At 37.3% G+C, this 19,392-nt stretch overlaps 1 protein-coding gene across 8 annotated transcripts in view; it reads right to left on the bottom strand.

The window, feature by feature from the left end:
• The window catches only part of HERC2 (HECT and RLD domain containing E3 ubiquitin protein ligase 2), a 259,145-nt gene that overhangs the window by 148,915 nt on the left and 90,838 nt on the right, over positions 1–19,392 (bottom strand). For all 8 annotated transcript variants that reach the window (XR_010404924.1, XR_010404925.1, XM_064570045.1 and 5 more), the window contains 4 exons: positions 16,206–16,406; positions 11,886–12,114; positions 11,655–11,779; positions 6,183–6,361 (listed from right to left, as the gene is read on the bottom strand). Coding sequence is in view for 6 of the 8 variants with exons in the window: in XM_064570045.1 (XP_064426115.1) it covers positions 6,183–6,361; positions 11,655–11,779; positions 11,886–12,114; positions 16,206–16,406 (734 nt within the window). In the remaining 2 variants the exon portion in view is untranslated. The remainder of the gene's footprint in view (positions 1–6,182; positions 6,362–11,654; positions 11,780–11,885; positions 12,115–16,205; positions 16,407–19,392) is intronic.

Here is a 19,392-nt window from a genome sequence, read left to right on the forward strand (position 1 = left end):
GAGTAGAGAAGCACAGAATTTACAAAAGATATAATGATGCCCTTTGTTTTACAAATGTGTTCCTAAGAGCTGTGTGGAATGGTCCAAAATGATAGAAAACTCCTGTACAGACCTTTGAGGAAAAAACAACTGTGTCATTATTTTTGTCCAAAGCTGCATTTCACACATATATGTGACACTCTTCTTAAAGACAAGATTCACTCATCATTTCTGCATCTGCCTCACAAATCTGCCTTGAGACCTATTCAGGTAAGTACCTAGGTGGGCAAGGTAGGGGGTACCCAGGACTCTCAAAGTACAGGAAGGAAGACCAAGGTGGGTACGAACAGAACAGGTCAGGGTAACAGATGCTTGAAGAATATGGCAGGAAGGAAAGGAACAAAGGCTCCAATTCCAACTGTGGGATCTGACTCGAGACACAAACCTATCAGTTAATAGGGTGAAAAAGGAAGAAATGTGAGTTCCAAAAGGTACAATTAGAACAGTAGTAAAATGTTCTGGTTCCATGAGCAGCTTGCAAAGGAACAAGGGCAGAGAGTCAAGACAAGAGAAGGAAGGAGAATGGACACTCCAGGTGATAGAGTAGCAGGCTGCTGAGACTAGATCCCACAATGCTGAGGCACTAAAGGTTCCAAAGGGGAATACATCCTATTTGTGTTTGAGGAAGGTAAGTTTGGTATGAGTGTGAAGGCAGATTAGAGGGGACATGGAACACCAGATAACACCCTGCCACCCAGAGACAGTCCCAGCACCAGCTGAACCAGGCCTGATCCCTGGTACTAAGAACAGAAGAAAGTGGGTTAGTGGAGGAAAGGAACCAAAGCACAGCCTCCTTCTGGGCTGCTGTCAAAGTAGCTCCATCACACCAACCCCATCCCAGCCAGGAGGGTGAGGACTTGCTGGCTGACACCTGGCACTGCCACTGAGCAGGTGAGTCTGGGATCTCTGCATAACACCACACCACAGACAGGTGTTCTGCCCCACTCCTTTGATTTCTAATGTGACAGCCAGTTTGTGGAAAACCTCTGTCAACTGCACCTGCCCCCATGATAAATTCCTGGAACTAACAGCACGGTGAGGAAGGACAGGAACAAGAAACATTAGGAGTCCCAACAGAACTCCAATATACATCCAAAGAGTCACTAAGAGGAGCAAGAAGACCTTGGCTGGTGCACAGGCCCACTCCCTGGCCACACAAAAGAAGGTAGGTGCTCACTGGGTCTTGCCTCTAGTCAACCTCATCTTTCTTCTACCACCTGATACCCTGCCTTGATAACCACAGTAGAAAAAATAGGTCTAGAATCTGGGTTTTATCCTATACAAGAAGCAAAAGAGACTAATATAATAAAAATTTTAACTTATTTCCTTAATAAAAAAATTCAGAACCATAATCATAATGTGTAATTCTGATAGAGTTCACTAATTAAAAAAATCTTCATAGCTCTCAATTTTCAAATATAAATGTTTTTCTGTGGCTCCTTGTCAGCATAAGATTAAAGAGTTACTCTGAAATCTGTTTCATGGCTTATTCTTGGCAAGCTGCAATTTCTTCAACCTGCTTTCCAAGGAATAAAGTACACAAAATGTCTCTATAATCTCTTCCATCTTTAGACTACTTTTCAACAACTGCATCAGCTAAGTCAACACACTGAGCTACCTTCAGTCACACTTAAGGTAAGAAAATTAAATTAAATGTCGGGGTGCTGGGTGGTTCAGTCTTTAAGCGTCTGCCTTCGGCTCAGGTCATGATCCCAGGGTCCTGGGATCGAGCCCCACATCTGGCTCCCTGCTCAGTGGGAAGCCTGCTTCTCTCTCTCCCATTCCCCCTGCCTGTGTTCCTGCTCTCGCTATCTCTCTGTCAAATAAATAAAATCTTAAAAAAAAAAAAAAAGAAAGAAAATTAAATGTCAAAGTCTCCCTCTACGGTGGGAGAGGCACATTATCTACACTTATGAAAGAAAAAAGCCTGGATTATAGGCACTGTGTTAGTAAGAAAGGTGTTGATGCATCTTCCTGTCTCTATTTTCCAAAACTTTTCTAAGGTTTATTTCCATGCTCAGTTTTTGTTTTGTGTTTTTTAACCAGGTACATCTTTATTATAAAACTGCTGGGGAGCCAACTCCTCCTTGCATGCCAAAGGTTCAGAAGAAAAACTATAAGGATGGTCTACAAAGTGCTGCCACATATGTTATTTAAAAGGTAGCCACATATGTTATTTAAAAGGTTCTGCCAGGGGCACCTGGGTGGCTCGGTCAGTTAAGCATCTGACTCTGGATCTCAGCTCAGGTATTGATCTCAGGGTCATGAATTCAAGCCCTGTGTTGGGCTCCACGTTGGGCGTGGAACCTAGTTAAAAACATAATAATAAAAAATAAAAAATAATTAATAAATAAATAAAAAGTTCTGCCATTCACATTAGTAAAGATAAAAAGAAACCAAAAACCAGTATTAGTAATGTATTTATCCCAATATATTGAAAATATTATTTCAACATAAAATCTGAACTCCAAAAAAAAAACTATTGAAATTTTTTTTTTTTAAAGATTTTATTTATTTATTCGACAGAGAGAGACACAGAGAGAGAGGGAACATAAGCAGGGGGAGTGGAAGAGGGAGAAGCAGGCTTCCCGCGAAGCACAGACCCCAATGCGGGGCTCGATCCCAGGACCCTGGGATCATGACCTGAGCCGAAGGCAGACGCTTAATGACTGAGCCACCCAGGCACCCCTGAAATATTTTTTATTAGGTTTCTCACAGCCAGTCTTCAAAAGCCATTGTGTACTTTATACATTCAGCACATCTCAATTCATATAACTAAATTTTCATTGAAAATACCTGATCTGAACTTGACTCATAAAATGCACAACTGAAAAATTAAATTCATTGGCCAAGTTATTTCAAACATACTTAAAAGTTTTCACACAGCTGAATCGGGTCTAAGTTTTTTAATTTGAATTTTAATAAATAAGTAATAATTAAGAATTCAATTAAAATAACTGAATTTTAATTAATAACAAATAAAAATTCAATGTTGCAGCATTAGCACATTTCAAGTGCTAATCAGCAAATGTGGCAAGTGACCATCAGTCTGTACAGCAACAGGCACAGGTGGGTAAAACAGACAGGTCTCTCCACACCAAGGAAACAAACAGTCTGAGCAACCTACCATGGGCCGAGGTCAGCGAACCCAGCACTCACTCTCTGCCAGAGATACCAGGGGACCAGACACAGCCTCCTCAGCCAAGGGTGGGACATTCAAGAACTCAAAAAAGTGCTTCTCAAAATACATGCTTTATGCTTTAAAACTTCTGCACAGAACTTAACCTTTTAATTACACAGCACTCAACATTCATTTTCTCATTTGATCCTTAATTAACTCTGTAAACACTGCTATTATTACTCTCCCACACCAAAGACAGTTTCACTTGCCAATTTTACACAAGCAGTCACAACTGAAATTTTCTAGGAACAAATCCCAAGCTCTTTCCACTACCACCAACTACACTGAGTTAATTCATTTTCAATTTGTTGTACTCAAGATCAGAATGTATGAGATATTGATCAAAGGAAACAATCAGGTTAAATTAAAAAAACGGGAAAAAGTTCTTTTAATTAGCCTTTACTACAATCTATGTAAAGAACTAGCTCTAAAACTTCCTCTTAAAACTTCACTGTGCATCCAGTAAATTCTGGTGCATCCATATGGAAAGCAGGCTGCCCCCACACCAGCAGCATACCACCCGCCACTCTCCTAGACATGCCACTCTTCTAGACATGCATGCAGAACCCCCTGCTCTCTGGACTTAGCTGCCTGAGCCAACACTCCAGGGCTCTACTTTCTCTATGTGTAGAAAATGAAACAAACCAGGAGCCAAGTTTACATAAAACAGTTTTGTTAAATAGAAGGACAACAATTTTCCATTGTCTAACAGCTGCCTTTCAGAAATCACCTTGCTTTTTTGGTCTTTTTTATTTGAATGACACTGAAACACTGGTTGACATGTTTCACCAAACAGTGTATGATCACCTCAGCCCAAGGTTTCTATGTTTATATTCTGATTCTAATTAATTCTTATTTACTCCCAATAGGGCCTTCAGAAATAATGCTCACCATTTATTTCAGCTTTTAAATTAAAAGTTGTCTTAGAAAGTAATACACATTAATCCATGATATACACAATGAGGCAATGATATGAGTTTTAAAAGAAATAACTCTACCACAATGATTTTCTTTTCTATCTACTGCTTACTAATGAGAATAAGAATCTTTTCCTGTTTATCTCATACACTCCAATTTTCTCTTGTGTGAAAACCTTTAGATTCTCTAGTTCTACTTCACACACTCCAACCTCTCATCTGTTAAAAGTCTGCTCTTAAATATGACCTCACTGATATGAGGAATTCTTAATCTCAGGAAACAAACTGAGGGTTGCTGGAGTGTGGGGTGGGGTGGGAGGGATGGGGTGACTGGGTGATAGATACTGGGGAGGGTATGTGCTGTGGTAAGCGCTGTGAATTGTGCAAGACTGTTGAATCTCAGATCTGTACCTCTGAAACAAATAATGCAATATATGTTAAGAAAAAAAAAAAAAGAGGGGCGCCTGGGTGGCTCAGTCATTAAGCGTCTGCCTTCAGCTCAGGTCATGATCCCAGGGTCCTGGGATCGAGCCCCACATCGAGCTCCCTGCTCCACGGGAAGCCTGCTTCTCCCTCTCCCACACCCCTGCTTGTGTTCCCTCTCTCACTGTGTCTCTCTCTGTCAAATAAATAAATAAAATCTTAAAAAAAAAAAAAGAAGAAGAAGATAGCAGGAGGGGAAGAATGAAGGGGGGGAAATCGGAAGGGTAGATGAACCATGAGAGATGATGGACTCTGAAAAACAAACTGATGGTTCTAGAGGGGAGGGGGATGGGAGGATGGGTTAGCCTGGTGATGGGTATTGAGGAGGGCACGTTCTGCATGGAGCACTGGGTGTTATGCACAAACAATGAATCATGGAACACTACATCTAAAACTAATGATGTAATGTATGGGGATTAACATAACAATAAAAAAATAAAAATAAAATAAAAATTTTTAAATTAAATTTCAATGTAAACGCACATTTATGTGGTAGAGAAGTATGATAGGATGATCAATAAAGACTTTTTTTCCCCATTGTAAAAAAAAAAAAAGTCTGCTCTTAAAACAGTATGGAGGTTCCTCAAAAAGTTAAAAATAGAACTACCTTATGATCTAGCAATCATACAACTGGGTATTTACCCAAAGAATACAAAAACACTAATTCAAAGGGATATAGGCACCACTATGTTTACAGCAGCATTATTTACAATAGCCAAATTATGGAAGCAGCTCAAGTGTCCATCAATGATGAATAGATAAAGATGATGTGGTGTGTGTGTGTGTGTGTGTATACACACAAAGCAATATTGATTCAGCCATAAAAAAAAAATGAAATCTTGCCATTTGCAATGACATGTATGGAGCTAGAAAGTACAATGCAAAGGAAAATAAGTCAGAGAGAAAAAGACAAATACCATATGATCTCACTCATACGTAGAATTTAAGAAACAAGACAAATGAGCAGAACGGGGAGGAAAAAAAAGAGAGACAAACCAAGGAACAGACTTTTTTTTTTTTAAAGATTTTATTTATTCATTTACTTGAGAGAGAGAGAGAGAAACAGCATGAAAGCGGAGAGGGTCAGAGGGAGAAGCAGGCTCCCCGCCGAGCCGGGAGCCCGATGCGGGACTCGATCCCAGGACTCCGGGATCATGACCTGAGCTGAAGTCAGTCGCTTAACCAACTGAGCCACCCAGGCGCCCCAGGAACAGACTCTTAATTAGAGAACAAACTGATGGTTACCAGAGGGAACGGGGGCGGGGAGGGTGGATGGGGGGGATGGGTTAAACAGGTGATGGAAATTAAGGAGTGTACTTGTGATGAGCACAGGGTAGTTTACAAAGCTGCTGAATTACTACATTGTACACCTGGAACTAATATAACACTGTAAACTAACTGGAATTAAAATAAAAACTAAAAAAAAAACACAAATGTCTGCTCTTTACCCCAAAACTTATTCAAGGTAACTTTCAGAGTATTTCCTCAATACCCGAAAACATTTTTCAGACCTTAGTGAAAACCAATAATCCTCCTATTAAAATATATCTAATACTATTTACCTAAGAAGCTGTTGTATGAGCTGAACCAAAGGCAAACACTGTTTTCCAGAAGATTCATAGATCCCTGTATTAATAAGATCTTTATCCAATGGAGTCCTACTTCTGTGAAATGTTGAGGCATTGGCTTCTTGTTCATCAATTTCTTTTTCCTTCTGTGCTTCTTTTTTGGCTTCTATATCCTGTAATTCATAAAACAGAAACTGGTTACCAGTTATCTTAGGAGCAAGTGTGAAGGCACCCTGGGCTGAGCTCTGATCCCCAGCCTCTTTGCACTAACTCATAAACCACCTGATGACACTGGCCCACGCCCACCTGTCTGAAATCCCATTACTCAGGTGCTCAGTTTCTAAACAGACTACTTGTCTTATAAATCCAATGTCCAGGCTGCCATTGCTGATGGTCTCCAGCTTCCTTCTGGGAAGTCCCTAAAATTTTTACTCCTGATCTCAAAAATACCCAATGCAATCTGCCCCATACATGCACAGTCTGTTTTGCAAACATGAAGCAAGAACCCAAGAATGAGAAGATATATTCCCGATGAAACATGTGTTCAGAATACAGAAAGAATTCTTACAACTCAACAATTAAAAGATAAATAAACCAATTTAAAATAAGCAAAGGATTTGAACAGACGTTTCTTCAAAGAAGATATATAAACGTCTACTAAGCACATGAAAAGATGCTCCACATTATTAGTCATCAAGGAAATTCACACCTGTTAGGATGGCTATAATAGAAAAGTTGGGAGAGTAGCAAGCATTGTCAAGGATGTGAAAAACTAGAACCCTCATACATTCCTACTGGGGATGTAAAATGGCACAGCCACTTAAGAAAAAAAATGTGGCCATTCTTCGAAACACTAAACATAGAGTTAACATAAAACTCAACACCTCCATTCCTAGGCATACACCTACAAGAAAAAAAAATATGTCCACACAAAAACCTATACACAAATGTTTATAACAGCATTTTCATAATAACTTAAAAGTAGAGACAACTAAATGTCCATCAGCTGATGAATGTATAAACAAAATGTGCTACACCCATACAATGGAATATTATTTAGCAATTTTAAAAAATGAAGTACAACATAAATAAACTTTGAAAACACTAGACTAAGTAAAAAGAAGCCAGACATAAAAGGTCACATATTGTATAAATCAATTTATATGAAAAGTCCAGAGCCAGAAAATCTTTCAGAGACAGAAAGTACATTAGTAGCTGTCAATGGCTAGGAGGAATAGGGAATAGGGGGTGACTGCTAAGGGGCACAGAGTTTCTTTTCGGAGTAATGAAAATGTTCTGAAATTAGATAGTGGTGATGACGGTTGCACAACTCTGTGAATATACAAAAAAAAACACTGAATTATACACTTTTTAAAAGAGTGAATTTTACAGTATGTGAATTAGATCTCAATAAAGCTATTATTTAAAAAAAGGAAACAAAAAAGCAAAAAACAAAAATAGGAGGTATCTTTACCAGTCAAATACAACCAATATTCATGAGGACTTACTATGTACCAAGCATTGCTCTAGTGACCAAATTTACTGTGAAAAAGCCAAAAAGTTCTTTCTTTCTGGGCTTTATTTTCTAACGACAAAAGCCAGAACAGTCTAAACACCAATAGTCCTTCCCAGTCCTGAGTAGTATGGGGAGGAAGACCCAATCTTAGTGGTGGGATTGGAACTGGGCTACCCACCCTTAAGGATAAGAAGGCAACATAAATCAGAAAGGTCAAAAATGTGCATGCTTGGGGCGCCTGGGTGGCTCAGTCAGTTAAGCATCTGCCTTTGGCTCAGGTCATAATCCCAGGGTCCTGGGATCAAGCCCCACATCAGGCTCCCTGCTCAGTGGGGAACCTGCTTCTCTCTCTCCCTCTGCCTGCCACTCCCCTGCTTGTGCTCTGTCAAATAAATAAATAAAGTCTTAAAAAAAAAAAAAAGTGCATGCTTTTGACCCAGCACAATTTCATTTCTAGAACCTTTTCCTAATTATCATTTTTTTTTAAAGATTTTATTTATTTATTTGATAGAGAGAGAGACAGCGAGAGAGGGAACACAAGCAGGGGGAGTGGGAGAGGGAGAAGCAGGCCTCCCACTGATCAGGGAGCCTGATGCGGGGCTCGATCCCAGGACTCTGGGATCATGACCCGAGCCGAAGGCAGACGCTTAACGACTGAGCCACCCAGGCGTCCCTCCTAATTATCATTCTTATACTCAATGACTTATAATCTATAAAAATATATAGTAGTAAAAATATCTAGAACTTAAATTGTCAATAATGGGCTGTTAAAAAAAAAAAAAAAAGGAATAAGAAGGAATTCCCTTTCTATATGACAGACTTCCCCAAAGCAACAGAACAAATGGACATAATAAAATATTCAACACAGAAAACATGGCAACTTGATAAGTAAAAAAGACACAAATTGATATATCATTGAGACTAATTCTAGCACCATAAACAATATCATTAGTAAACAACTGCATCTTTAAAAATATGGAAGACAGGGCCCCTAAGTGGTTCAGTCGGTTAAGTGGATGCCTTCGGCTCAGGTCATGATCCCAGGGTCCTGGGATCGAGCCCTGCATCGGGCTCCCTGCTCAGCCAGGGGCCTGCTTCTCCCTCTCCCTCTGCTGTTCTCTCTGCTTGTGCTCTCTCTGTCAAATAAATAAATAAATCTTTTAAAAAAATAAAAAAATAAAAATAAATAAAAATCTGGAAGACTATACACCAAAACTATTAACAATGGATACTGGTATATTAATTCCTAAATGATGAGATTTTTGTTTATGCCTTTTTGTAGCTTCATAACAATTTTAAAATAAATGGGCATTAGTTATCTTGTTTTATGCACCTTAATTATATAGATCACAATCTATGTATCTCTGTAGCCTCTCTACTCCCTGTTAACAGTTTCCCTCCAACACCCCCCCCCAAAGGTCCCTCCTTCTCTCCAAAAGGAAATGAAGAATGAACATTTGCTAAATAAATTAATAGGTTCTAGAGTTCAGCGTCACTTCTGATTTGCCTCCCTCTCAATTTTCATCTTATTTTTCCTTCCCTTCCCCTATGTTCACTTGTTTTGTTTCTTAAATTCCGCATACGAGTGAAATCATATAGTATTTGTCCCTCTCTGACGACTTATTTCACTTAGCAAAATACCCTCTAGTTCCATCCACATCATTGCAAGTAGCAAGATTTCATTCTTTTTGATGGCTGAGTAATATTCCATTGTATATATACACCACATCTTCTTTATCCATTCATCTGTCGATGGACATCTTGGCTCTTTTCATAGTTTGGCTATTGTGGACATTGCTGCTATAAACACTGGGGTGCATGTGCCCCTTCAAGTCACTATGTTTGTATCCTTTGGATAAATACCTAGTAGTGTAATTGCTAGGTTGTAGGGTAGCTCTATTTTTTAACTTTTTGAGGAACCACCATCCTGTTTTCCAGAGAGGCTGCACCAGTTTGCATTCCTAACAACAGTGTAAGAGGGTTCCCCTTTCTCCACATCTTCACCAACATCTCTTGTTTCCTAAGTTGTTAATTTTAGCTATTCTGACTGGTGTGAGGTGGTGTCTCATTGTGGTTTTGATTTGTATTTTACTGATGCTGAATGATGTTGAGCATTTTTTCATGTGTCTGGTGGCCATCAGTATGTCTTCTTGGAGAAACATCTTGAGGGGCAATGGGTGAGAGGAAAGGATAACTGGGTGATGGGCATTAAGGAGGGCACTTAATGTAATGAGCAGTGGGTGTTATATGCAACTGATGAATCACTGAACTCTACCTCTGAAACTAATAAATAAATAATAGGTTCTAAAAATACTGCTTGGGTCATGTCAAGGTTACTGTCTGACCCACATGTGGACTGCCTCTGCCTGTTCACTATCACTGCTCCCATCAGGCAAGGTGTCACATGGAGCTTTGTGGAGAAGAGGAAGAAAAGGAAGAGGCTTGGAGTCAGCAAACCTGCCATTCACTAGTCTTGACACCTTAGCAAATCACTATAGTTCTATGGTACTTATGTTCACAACTGTAAAATAAAAATTTAAACCACTTTTTCCACTCAACAAAGTTGACAAAGTTAAAAGAGAAAATGAAAGTAAAGTACACAGCACAGTACCTGGAAAATAACAGCTACACAAAGAACTGTCATTGTTCCTAACATTATATATACGATTTCTTCTATTTTTTTTCAATTTAATCAAAGTATTTAGGTATGTTTTCAAAGATTTTTTTTATTTAAATTCAATTAATAACATATAATGTATTATCGGTTTCAGAGGTAGAGGTCAGTGATTCATCAGTCTTATAATACCCAGTGTTCATTACATCCTGTGCCCTCCTTGATGTCCATCACCCAGTTACCCCACCCCTCAACCCCGCCTCCAGCAACCCTCAGTTTATGTCCTATGATTAAGAGTCTCTTATGGTTTGTCTCCCTCTCTGATTTCGTCTTATTTTATTTTTTCCTCTCTTCCCCTATGATCCTCTGTTTTGTTTCTTAAATTCCACATATGAGTGAGATCATATGATAATTGTCTTTTTCTGATTGGCTTATTTTGCTTTTAATATACTTAACTTCATCTCATTTCATCAGTGTGAGTTTTTAAATAAAAAACTACTGTAACTATGAAAGCAACAAAAGAAGCTATGAATGATCATTAAGTACATGCAAATTAAAAACCACACTCCACCACCCAGAATAGCTAAATTTATGAAGAATGACATGACTCATGTTGGTGAGGTCAAGAAAGAGCTAGAACTCTCACATAGGCTGGTTCAAATTAAATGGCATAGCCACTTCGGGAAACTATAAAAACACTCTCCATAAGACCTAGCAAATTACAATTCAAAGTATTTACCCAAGAGAAAAACACGTGTTCACTAAAGAACTATACACAGCATGATCAAAGCAGCTTTAGACAATCAAAAATAATCAAATGTCTATTAACAGGAGAATGGATAAACAAATAGTGCCGTAATCATACAATGAAATACTCAATGGTAAAAGCAGTGAGTTTGAAAATTATCAAGGCAAAATAAAGCAGACATAAAATAGCACATGATTCCACATATATGACATTCAGAACTGGCAAAACTAATTTAATCTGAGGGAGGCAGGGGAGCCCCAACTTTAAGTGCAAAGAGGCACAGTGGCACTTTCTAGGGTGATGGAATTGATTCGTAATATGATTAGGGTATCTGTCATATTCATTTAAATAGACAAAAGTGGATACATTTTATCATACTTAGTATCGCAATAAATTTTTTTAACTAGTAAGATAAAAAAAGCGTTAATTATAGAAAATATTTGGATGTTACTAAAAGTTTTATGTTTCAGTTTTTCAATTCTGGCAATAGGCTACTATTTCTTCACATGAGTACAGTGTTTCAATCTCAGCTCACTGCCAGGTAAAAATTGCCTTTGTCAATTCACATACACACTCCTAGAAACATACCTGGATTTCTGCAGTAATGGCTGCATTTAAGGCCGACTCTAAGCCTCCATCAGCCATCAAGCTGCCCACCAGAAGATCAATCATGAATCGACGACCTGGACTTATGTTAACTTCATTGCCTGAAACTGGAAAGGGAAAGCACTTTTGCCAATGTGAGGTAAGCACCAACGCCTCTTGGCACCCTCTCGTGCGCCCAACCCATCTCCAGCCCTGCTCCTCACCCAAGCCCACCTGCACAGGGCAGGAGAGCAGAGAGTGCCCGGGCCCTCTCCTCAGCGGTGGGCAGAAGCACGGACCACCCGCTCTGCAGCACAGCCTGGGCAGCTGCCTGCACAGTGCTTAGGACGCCCGCACTGCTGGCCAGGGCCACCACGGTCTGTTTCAGGCTGTTGAGGAGGACGCTGCCCAGACCTAAACCAAGGAATTCTGGGTCAACTTGGTGACTAATGGCAGCATGTAACTGAAAGAAGAAAAACAATTTTAATTTAGAAGCCCTAAAAACAAGTGGATTTCAAACTTATTAAAGATTAAATAATACCTCAAATTGCATTTTATTTAAATAATAAAGGAAAAGTTCTAATACATGAATTTTTTTAACCAGACTAAAAAATTTTACCCATACCAGATGAGAATTGATGGTAAGGTATTTTTAAGAGGAATTTTTTAGGGGTGCCTGGGTGGCTCAGTTGGTTAAGTATCTGCCTTCGGCTCAGGTCATTATCCCAGGATGAGCCCCGCATTGAGCTCCCACTTCTCCCTCTCCCTCTGCCTGCCACTCTGCCTACTTGTGCTCTCTATCTCTCTGTCAAATAAATACATAAAATCTTTAAAAAAAAAAAAAAAAAGAGGAATTTTTTAAACCCACTTTAAATACATATATGGAAGACCTCAAGATCAACAGAGAGGTTAAACAGTAACCTCTACCCCACCCCCAACCATCTGTACCAAACACAGAGAAAGAGTGAATATAATACAACCAAAAAACTGTTAAAAGATTATATAATCAAGCTGAGAGTACCAAGGAAACTCAAGAGCCAAAGCAGAACTCAAAGAGACACACATAGCAGGAGCTAACAGGTTCTGGGCTCTGATGGCAGATCAAGGCCTTTGGGCATGAGATCCAAACTGCTCATGGCAGCCCACTGAGCCACTGAAGATCACCCATCTATCACCAGCCAGCACTTGAAGGCAACAATACCCACGAAGGCTTTTGGTAGAAAGAGACCCCACAAGAAATCAGAGACCTGCCCACCCTGTGAGCAGATGTAAAATCAAATTCATACCAACCAACTAGGTATAGATATCACGAATCAAGAATTGAACACCAAAACATCTAAAGCCTGAGAAACACATGACACTTCAGAGACACAAACATAAAACTGCCCTCTAGGGACATCACCATAGCCAAAGGCAAAGAGATACCCCTAGCAAGATCTCCCCTGAAAGTGGTGGTACAGTCAGAAAGGACAAGCCACACTAGGTCACAAGGGAGAATCAAAGACAAAGCTCTTATAAGAGGCAGAACTCATGCCCCTAGAGTAGGCAGCAATATAAACATTGGAATGAGTCCATAAAAAGAGTAAATGTTCTGGGGTACCTGGGTGGTGCAGTCAGTTAAGCATCCAACTTTTGGTTTCAGCTCAGGCCCTAATCTTGGGGTTGTGGGATCGAGCCCTGTGTCAGGCTCTGTGCTCAGCATGGAGTCTGCTTGGGAGTCTCTCTATCCTTCCCCCACCCTCTCAAATAAATAAATAAAATCTTTAAAAAAAAAAAAAAGGTAAATGTTCTTAGAGATCAAGGCACAAAACCCAGAAGGTAAGACTATAATGAACAAAATGAAAGCCTTGAAAAAGACCCAAATATAAATTCTAAAAATGAGAAAAAAAGCTACAAGAATTTCAAAACTTATTAAAGATTATTAAAGATTAAATAATAGCTCAAATTGCATTTTATTTATTCAGAGAGGTCCTACCTCTCTGATGGGTGGCACATGGATTTAATCAATTATATGTATAATACTGCGATCATACAAGTATTTATTAAATAAATGGATAACTCAAAAATATGGAACATTCAGCTAAAAGATTTGGAAACTAAAAGAGAGCACTGAATGAAAAACCAGAAGGCAGAATGTAAAGACAGAAAGTGAACATTATAAAAGATAAAAAGATTTAAAAATATCAAAGAAGTTGTGATACTTGGGAAGACAAGAAAAGTTCAGCATAGAGAAAGAGTTCTCCAAGGGAAAAGTAGATAAAAAAGAGAGCAATTTCAATGGTAAATACTGAATATTTTTCAAAACTTAACAAAAATATGTAATCTCAAATTTAATGAGAATCATAACCTCAAGTTATACATACAAAAATAAATCCTCACCTAGACATAATATGTTAAAATTATAAAACAAAAAAAATCTGAAAGGCTACCAAAAAGTTAGCCTTTTAGTTACAAAAGTTAGCCCAAATTAGTTACAAAGAAAACAACTGCACCAAAGTAACAATTCTCATCAGCAACAATAAAAATCAGAAGGACATCTTCAAACTGCTGATAAAATAACCTAAAAAGCTAAACCCTACCCTGTTAATTTATCTTAAAAAGCATTCAAGAGAGTTTTCAGACTTTGTAACTCACAGACCTTGATGAAGAAACTTATGCAGGAGGTACCCAGGCAGGAGAGGATGTAAGCAACAAAGACAAAACAAATTGGTTTAAAAAAAGAAAAGACCATATCAAAGTAAGTATGGTCTCTTAAAAAATGATGATTATGATGATAATAATCAATTGAAGGAAAATTTCTTTTCATGTCTTAAATCAGAAATGTATCTTACATATCGCAATTGGGAGCATTTTTTTTCTAGGGGCACACACACACACACACACCACAAATCAGTGTGTCTTAGATCCAGTGTAATAATAAACTGCCTGACAATTTAAACACACAAAGTGGAAAGGGGAGTATAGGTTTAATGCATCCTATAACCCCTATGTTTTTCAGGAAGAGAAGTACTGGTTAAGTTAATTAACACTTTGTGGAATTAAGAAATACTTAATTTTTCTGTAACATGATTAATGTCCAGAAATCAAATTGAAAAGCTTAGGAACAATTAAAGGTATCTGAAAAGAAAAAACTGTTTTGGAAATTTTATCAAGAAATAAGAAAAACGGGCGCCTGGGTGGCTCAGTTGGTTAAGCGACTGCCTTCAGCTCAGGTCATGATCCTGGAGTCCCTGGATCGAGTCCCGCATCAGGCTCCCTGCTTAGCAGGGAGTCTGCTTCTCCCTCTGGCCCTCCCCCTTCTCATGTGCTCTCTCTCATTCTCTCTCTCAAATACATAAATAAAATCTTTAAAAAAAAAAAAAAGAAAGAAAGAAAGAAGAAAATTAAGAATAAACTTACACAAAACTAATCAGAAAACCTAAATTCAAATACATTAGCAATCACAATAACCGTAAAAAAATTAAATTCACCTAATGAATAAAGATTCTCAAATTGGATGCTTTTTAAGAATCAAGCTTTGTAAGTGAATTTTTAAAATGATACAACTAAAGCATAAGGACCTAGAAAGATGGAATAAAGCAACAGAAAAACTATGGCACCAGGCAAATATGGGCCAAAAGGTCAGTCCATAGCACTGACCAGACAGCAACATTGCTACAAACCAGGGAAGCAACAAACAACTGGGTAGATTCATGAAGGGGACCACAGTGGGCCTAATAAATGAGCTCCTACAGAAGACTTTAGGGAATAGAAGTACTCTCCAAACTTCTGTTAATTTGATTAATGTAACTAAACATTACATTCATCTATGTGCTTTTTAGAAACCAAGGCAAAAATGGGGAGAGAGCAGAGGGGGACATGACTGGCTACATAGAAATCCTTGTATTATAAAGAGAAAAATTACTTTGTTAAGAAAAAACAGTCTCTTGACATTCAGTCATAGGATTTTATTACCAAGAGAAATAGGATGACCAAAGATTTCAGCTATAGTTTTACAGAAAGAAGAAAGAAGAATGAATGAATAAATGAATGAATGCAAGAAAGGAAGAAATGAAAAATATTTTTTTAGCTTTTCTTATTTTGACTTTTAACCTTAACCTTCCCTGTGACAAAAGTACTACTCGAGGGAGCCCACACTTACTGAGTTGAACTTTCACACTCCAGAGGAGAGATTGGCTAGCACATCCCAGCTGGTCTCTCAATGAGCTATTGCCTCACCCAGTTGTTTCTCCACACAGAAGAACAGTAAATTCAAGATTGACTCCATGATGAATACAAACAAGCTGATTATCGCAGAAATAACACAATCCATACACACACTTACCTGCATGCAAAGAATGACTTCCAGGATAAATTTAAGATAACTAGACTGATTTTTTTAAACCTCATACAAATTACACTCCATCATAACCTAAATAACCTAATCTAAGTAATCTAAATACTTTAAATACTTGAAAATTTTCATTAGCAGTTCATTTAACAATATACATAAACATTATTACAAATACCTAAGACACTTACAAAGGGAGGGAGAGGAAAGGAAATCATTAATACCTGAAGTCGTAGAAGATTCAGCGTTGCCACAGCCATGCACTCTTTCTCTTGAGGTGGGGGCCAGTCCGCAGTGCCATCCATCCCCTCACTCACTTGCCGCAATAGGAGGTCCAGCTGCTCAAAAGTCATTGAGCAGATGTCTACCACAAATGGGACACGGAGGCCAATGGACCACTCAGAACAAGACGACCAAGCAAAACTCTATGGACAAATCATAAGAACCTAAAATGAATCTACACACTCAGCTCTTGGACTGTTTCACAGGAGAGAGTCACCATTATGAATTACAAAGATGCCTTAAATTATTACTTATTCATCACTCTAACTGTCCCAAATGCACATATATTTTCATGGTTGTCTAGTTCATACACTATCAGTTTCCAATTTTCTTTCTCATTTTAGGACCCAATCTCATTGTACCACAAATAAAAAGATAAGTTTAAAATCTTTTCACTCTCAAAATTATTGATACACATTAATCAGGCAGTGAGGATCATAATCCACTTGAACAGCTACAAGTAACTGTAAGTAAATAATAAAAGATTAGGTATATTTATCTGTAGAGCAACAACTAAAAAACTACACAAAGAGACAGTAAGTTAAAATGGAATACTAAAAGTTATTCAAATAACCCAAAAGAAGTCAGGAAAAGATAAAGGAAAAAAAGAGAGCAAGCCAAAAACAATGTTAGAAATAAATCCAACTTATAAATAATTACGTTATATTTAAATGGTCTAACCATACAAACAAAAAGTAGAAGTTGTCAGGATATATGAAAATCAAAACCTAACTATATGGTATCAACAAGAAATCTACCTTAAATAGAAAGATTAAAAAAGGCTAAGTAAAGGGATAGAAAACGGCTATATTAATATCAGACAAAGCAAACTTCAGAGGAAGGAAATTACTAGGGCTAAAGAGAGACACTATATATGATAAATGGGTCAATTCACCAAGAAGATAGAACAATGTTGAACAATATGCATCTAACACATGGCCGTAAAAACTGATAGAAGTAAAAGAAGAAATAGATAAATCCAAAAACATAGTTGAAGATAGCAAAACTACCCTCCTAATAACACAGACCAGAGACAGAAAATCAGTAAAAATTAGAAGAAATGAACAAAACCATCAATGAACTAGAACAAATTGACATTTATAGAACACTTGGCAATAACAGAATACAGTCATATTTAGAATATTTAATCATAAAATAATTATCTAAAAGAATTGAAATCATATTTTCTCTGAACATAATAAAATTAAGCTAGAAATCAACAACAGAAAGTAGACATCAATAAAAACTAGAAGAAAATAACTAGAAAAATCTCCAAGTACTTGAAAATTAAACAGGTTTCTACATTCCAATTAAAATGGTAAAATATTGATTCTAGTAGACTGCAAAGAGTTAAGTATGTATATGATAAATCCTACAGCAACCACTAAAAAAAAACTATATAAAAAAATAAAGTCAAATTCAAAATAAGTAGAATACTAAAAAAAGTTCATATACTCCAAAAGAGGCAGGAAAAGCACAACAGAGGAACAAATAATAGAAAACAAACAAAAGCCAAACAACAAAATAGAAGACCTAAATCTATATATGTCAAAAATTACAGTCAGTATACCAATTAAAAGACAGATTGGCTCAAGAATTTTTTTTAAAAAATGCACCTATACAAGAAACTCACTCTATACATAATGAGATAGGCAGGTTAAAAGTAAAAGATGTAAATCTAAAAAAAAACATGTATAGGACTTATACACTGAAGACGCTGATAAATGAAATCAAAGAAGATGTAAGTAAATGCTTAGACATACCATTTTCACTGACTGGAAGACTATATATAGCAAAACTGCCAATTCTCCACAAACTGATAAGAGGTTGAACACAATTCCTATTAAAGTCCAAGCAAGATATTTTTGCCAATATAGACAAGACTACTCTAAACATTATATGGTAAGGCAAAGGAACTAGAATATAAACTTCTTATATAGCTACAGTAAACAAGACCTATGATATTGGCAAATTCCCATGAATATATCTTATTTCAATTTAAAAATAATTTTCAAGCAAAAGGATGGAAAAATTACAGTATGCAAACATTAATTAAACGAAAAGTAAAGTACCTACATTAAAATCAGAGAAAAGAGACTTCAGTGCAAAGAACAACAAGGATAAGGGGGAAAACTGCATAATAATAGAAAGGTCAATTCACCAAGATGACAAACCTAAAGGCAAACCTAAATCTGTACACATCTTAAAAAAAAAAAAAAAAAAGAGCTTCAAAATATATAAAAAACTGACAGACCCATCCTAAAATTTATATGGAATCTCAAGTGACCCCAAATAAACAAAATAATCTTGAAACAGAGAAGAAAATTAGAAGACTCAAAATTCCTAATTCAAAACTTACTACAAAGCTACAGTAATCAAAACAGTATGGTAGTAGCATAAAGTACCAATAAAATACTGGCATACAGACCAATTAAACAGAATGGAGAGCCCAGAAATAAGCTCTTGTCTGTATAGTAATATGATTTTTGACAAGTACCAAGACCATTCAATGGGGAAAGAACAAGCTCTTCTACAAATGGTGCTGGGAAAACTGCAAAACAATCAAACTGGATCCTTACCTTACACCATAAACAAAAAGTAACCCAGAATGGATCAAAGACCAAAACATAAAAGCTAAAACTAAAGCTATTAGAAGAAAACACTGGATAAAATCTACATGACAATGGATTTCTTGGATATATATAACACCAGAAGCATAGGCAACATATGAAAAAATAAAGTGGACTTACTCAAAATTAAAACTTGTGTGCATCAAAGGACACTTATCAACAGAATGAAAAGACAAGCACAGAATGGGAAAAAAATAGTTGTAAATCATATTACCTGCCACGGGATTAATGTCCACAATATATCAAGAACTCCTCAATAAGGGAAGGAAAAAAAAACACAATTCAAAAGGGGCAAAGGACCTAACAGACATTTCTCCAAAGAAGATATACAAATGGTCAATAAGCACATGAAAAGATGCTCAACAGCTTTTCTATGGGAAGTGCAAATCAAAACCACAGTCCAATACCACTTTGCACCCACTAGAATGGCTTCAAACAAACAAACAAAAGCAGAAAATAACCAGTATGAACAAAAATGTGGAGAAATCGAAAGCCTTGT

Source organism: Mirounga angustirostris, unplaced genomic scaffold (assembly GCF_029215605.1).
Source record: "Mirounga angustirostris isolate CCGP_5_RB_7025 unplaced genomic scaffold, mMirAng1.0.hap1 SCAF_9, whole genome shotgun sequence".
Classification (NCBI taxonomy): domain Eukaryota; kingdom Metazoa; phylum Chordata; class Mammalia; order Carnivora; family Phocidae; genus Mirounga; species Mirounga angustirostris.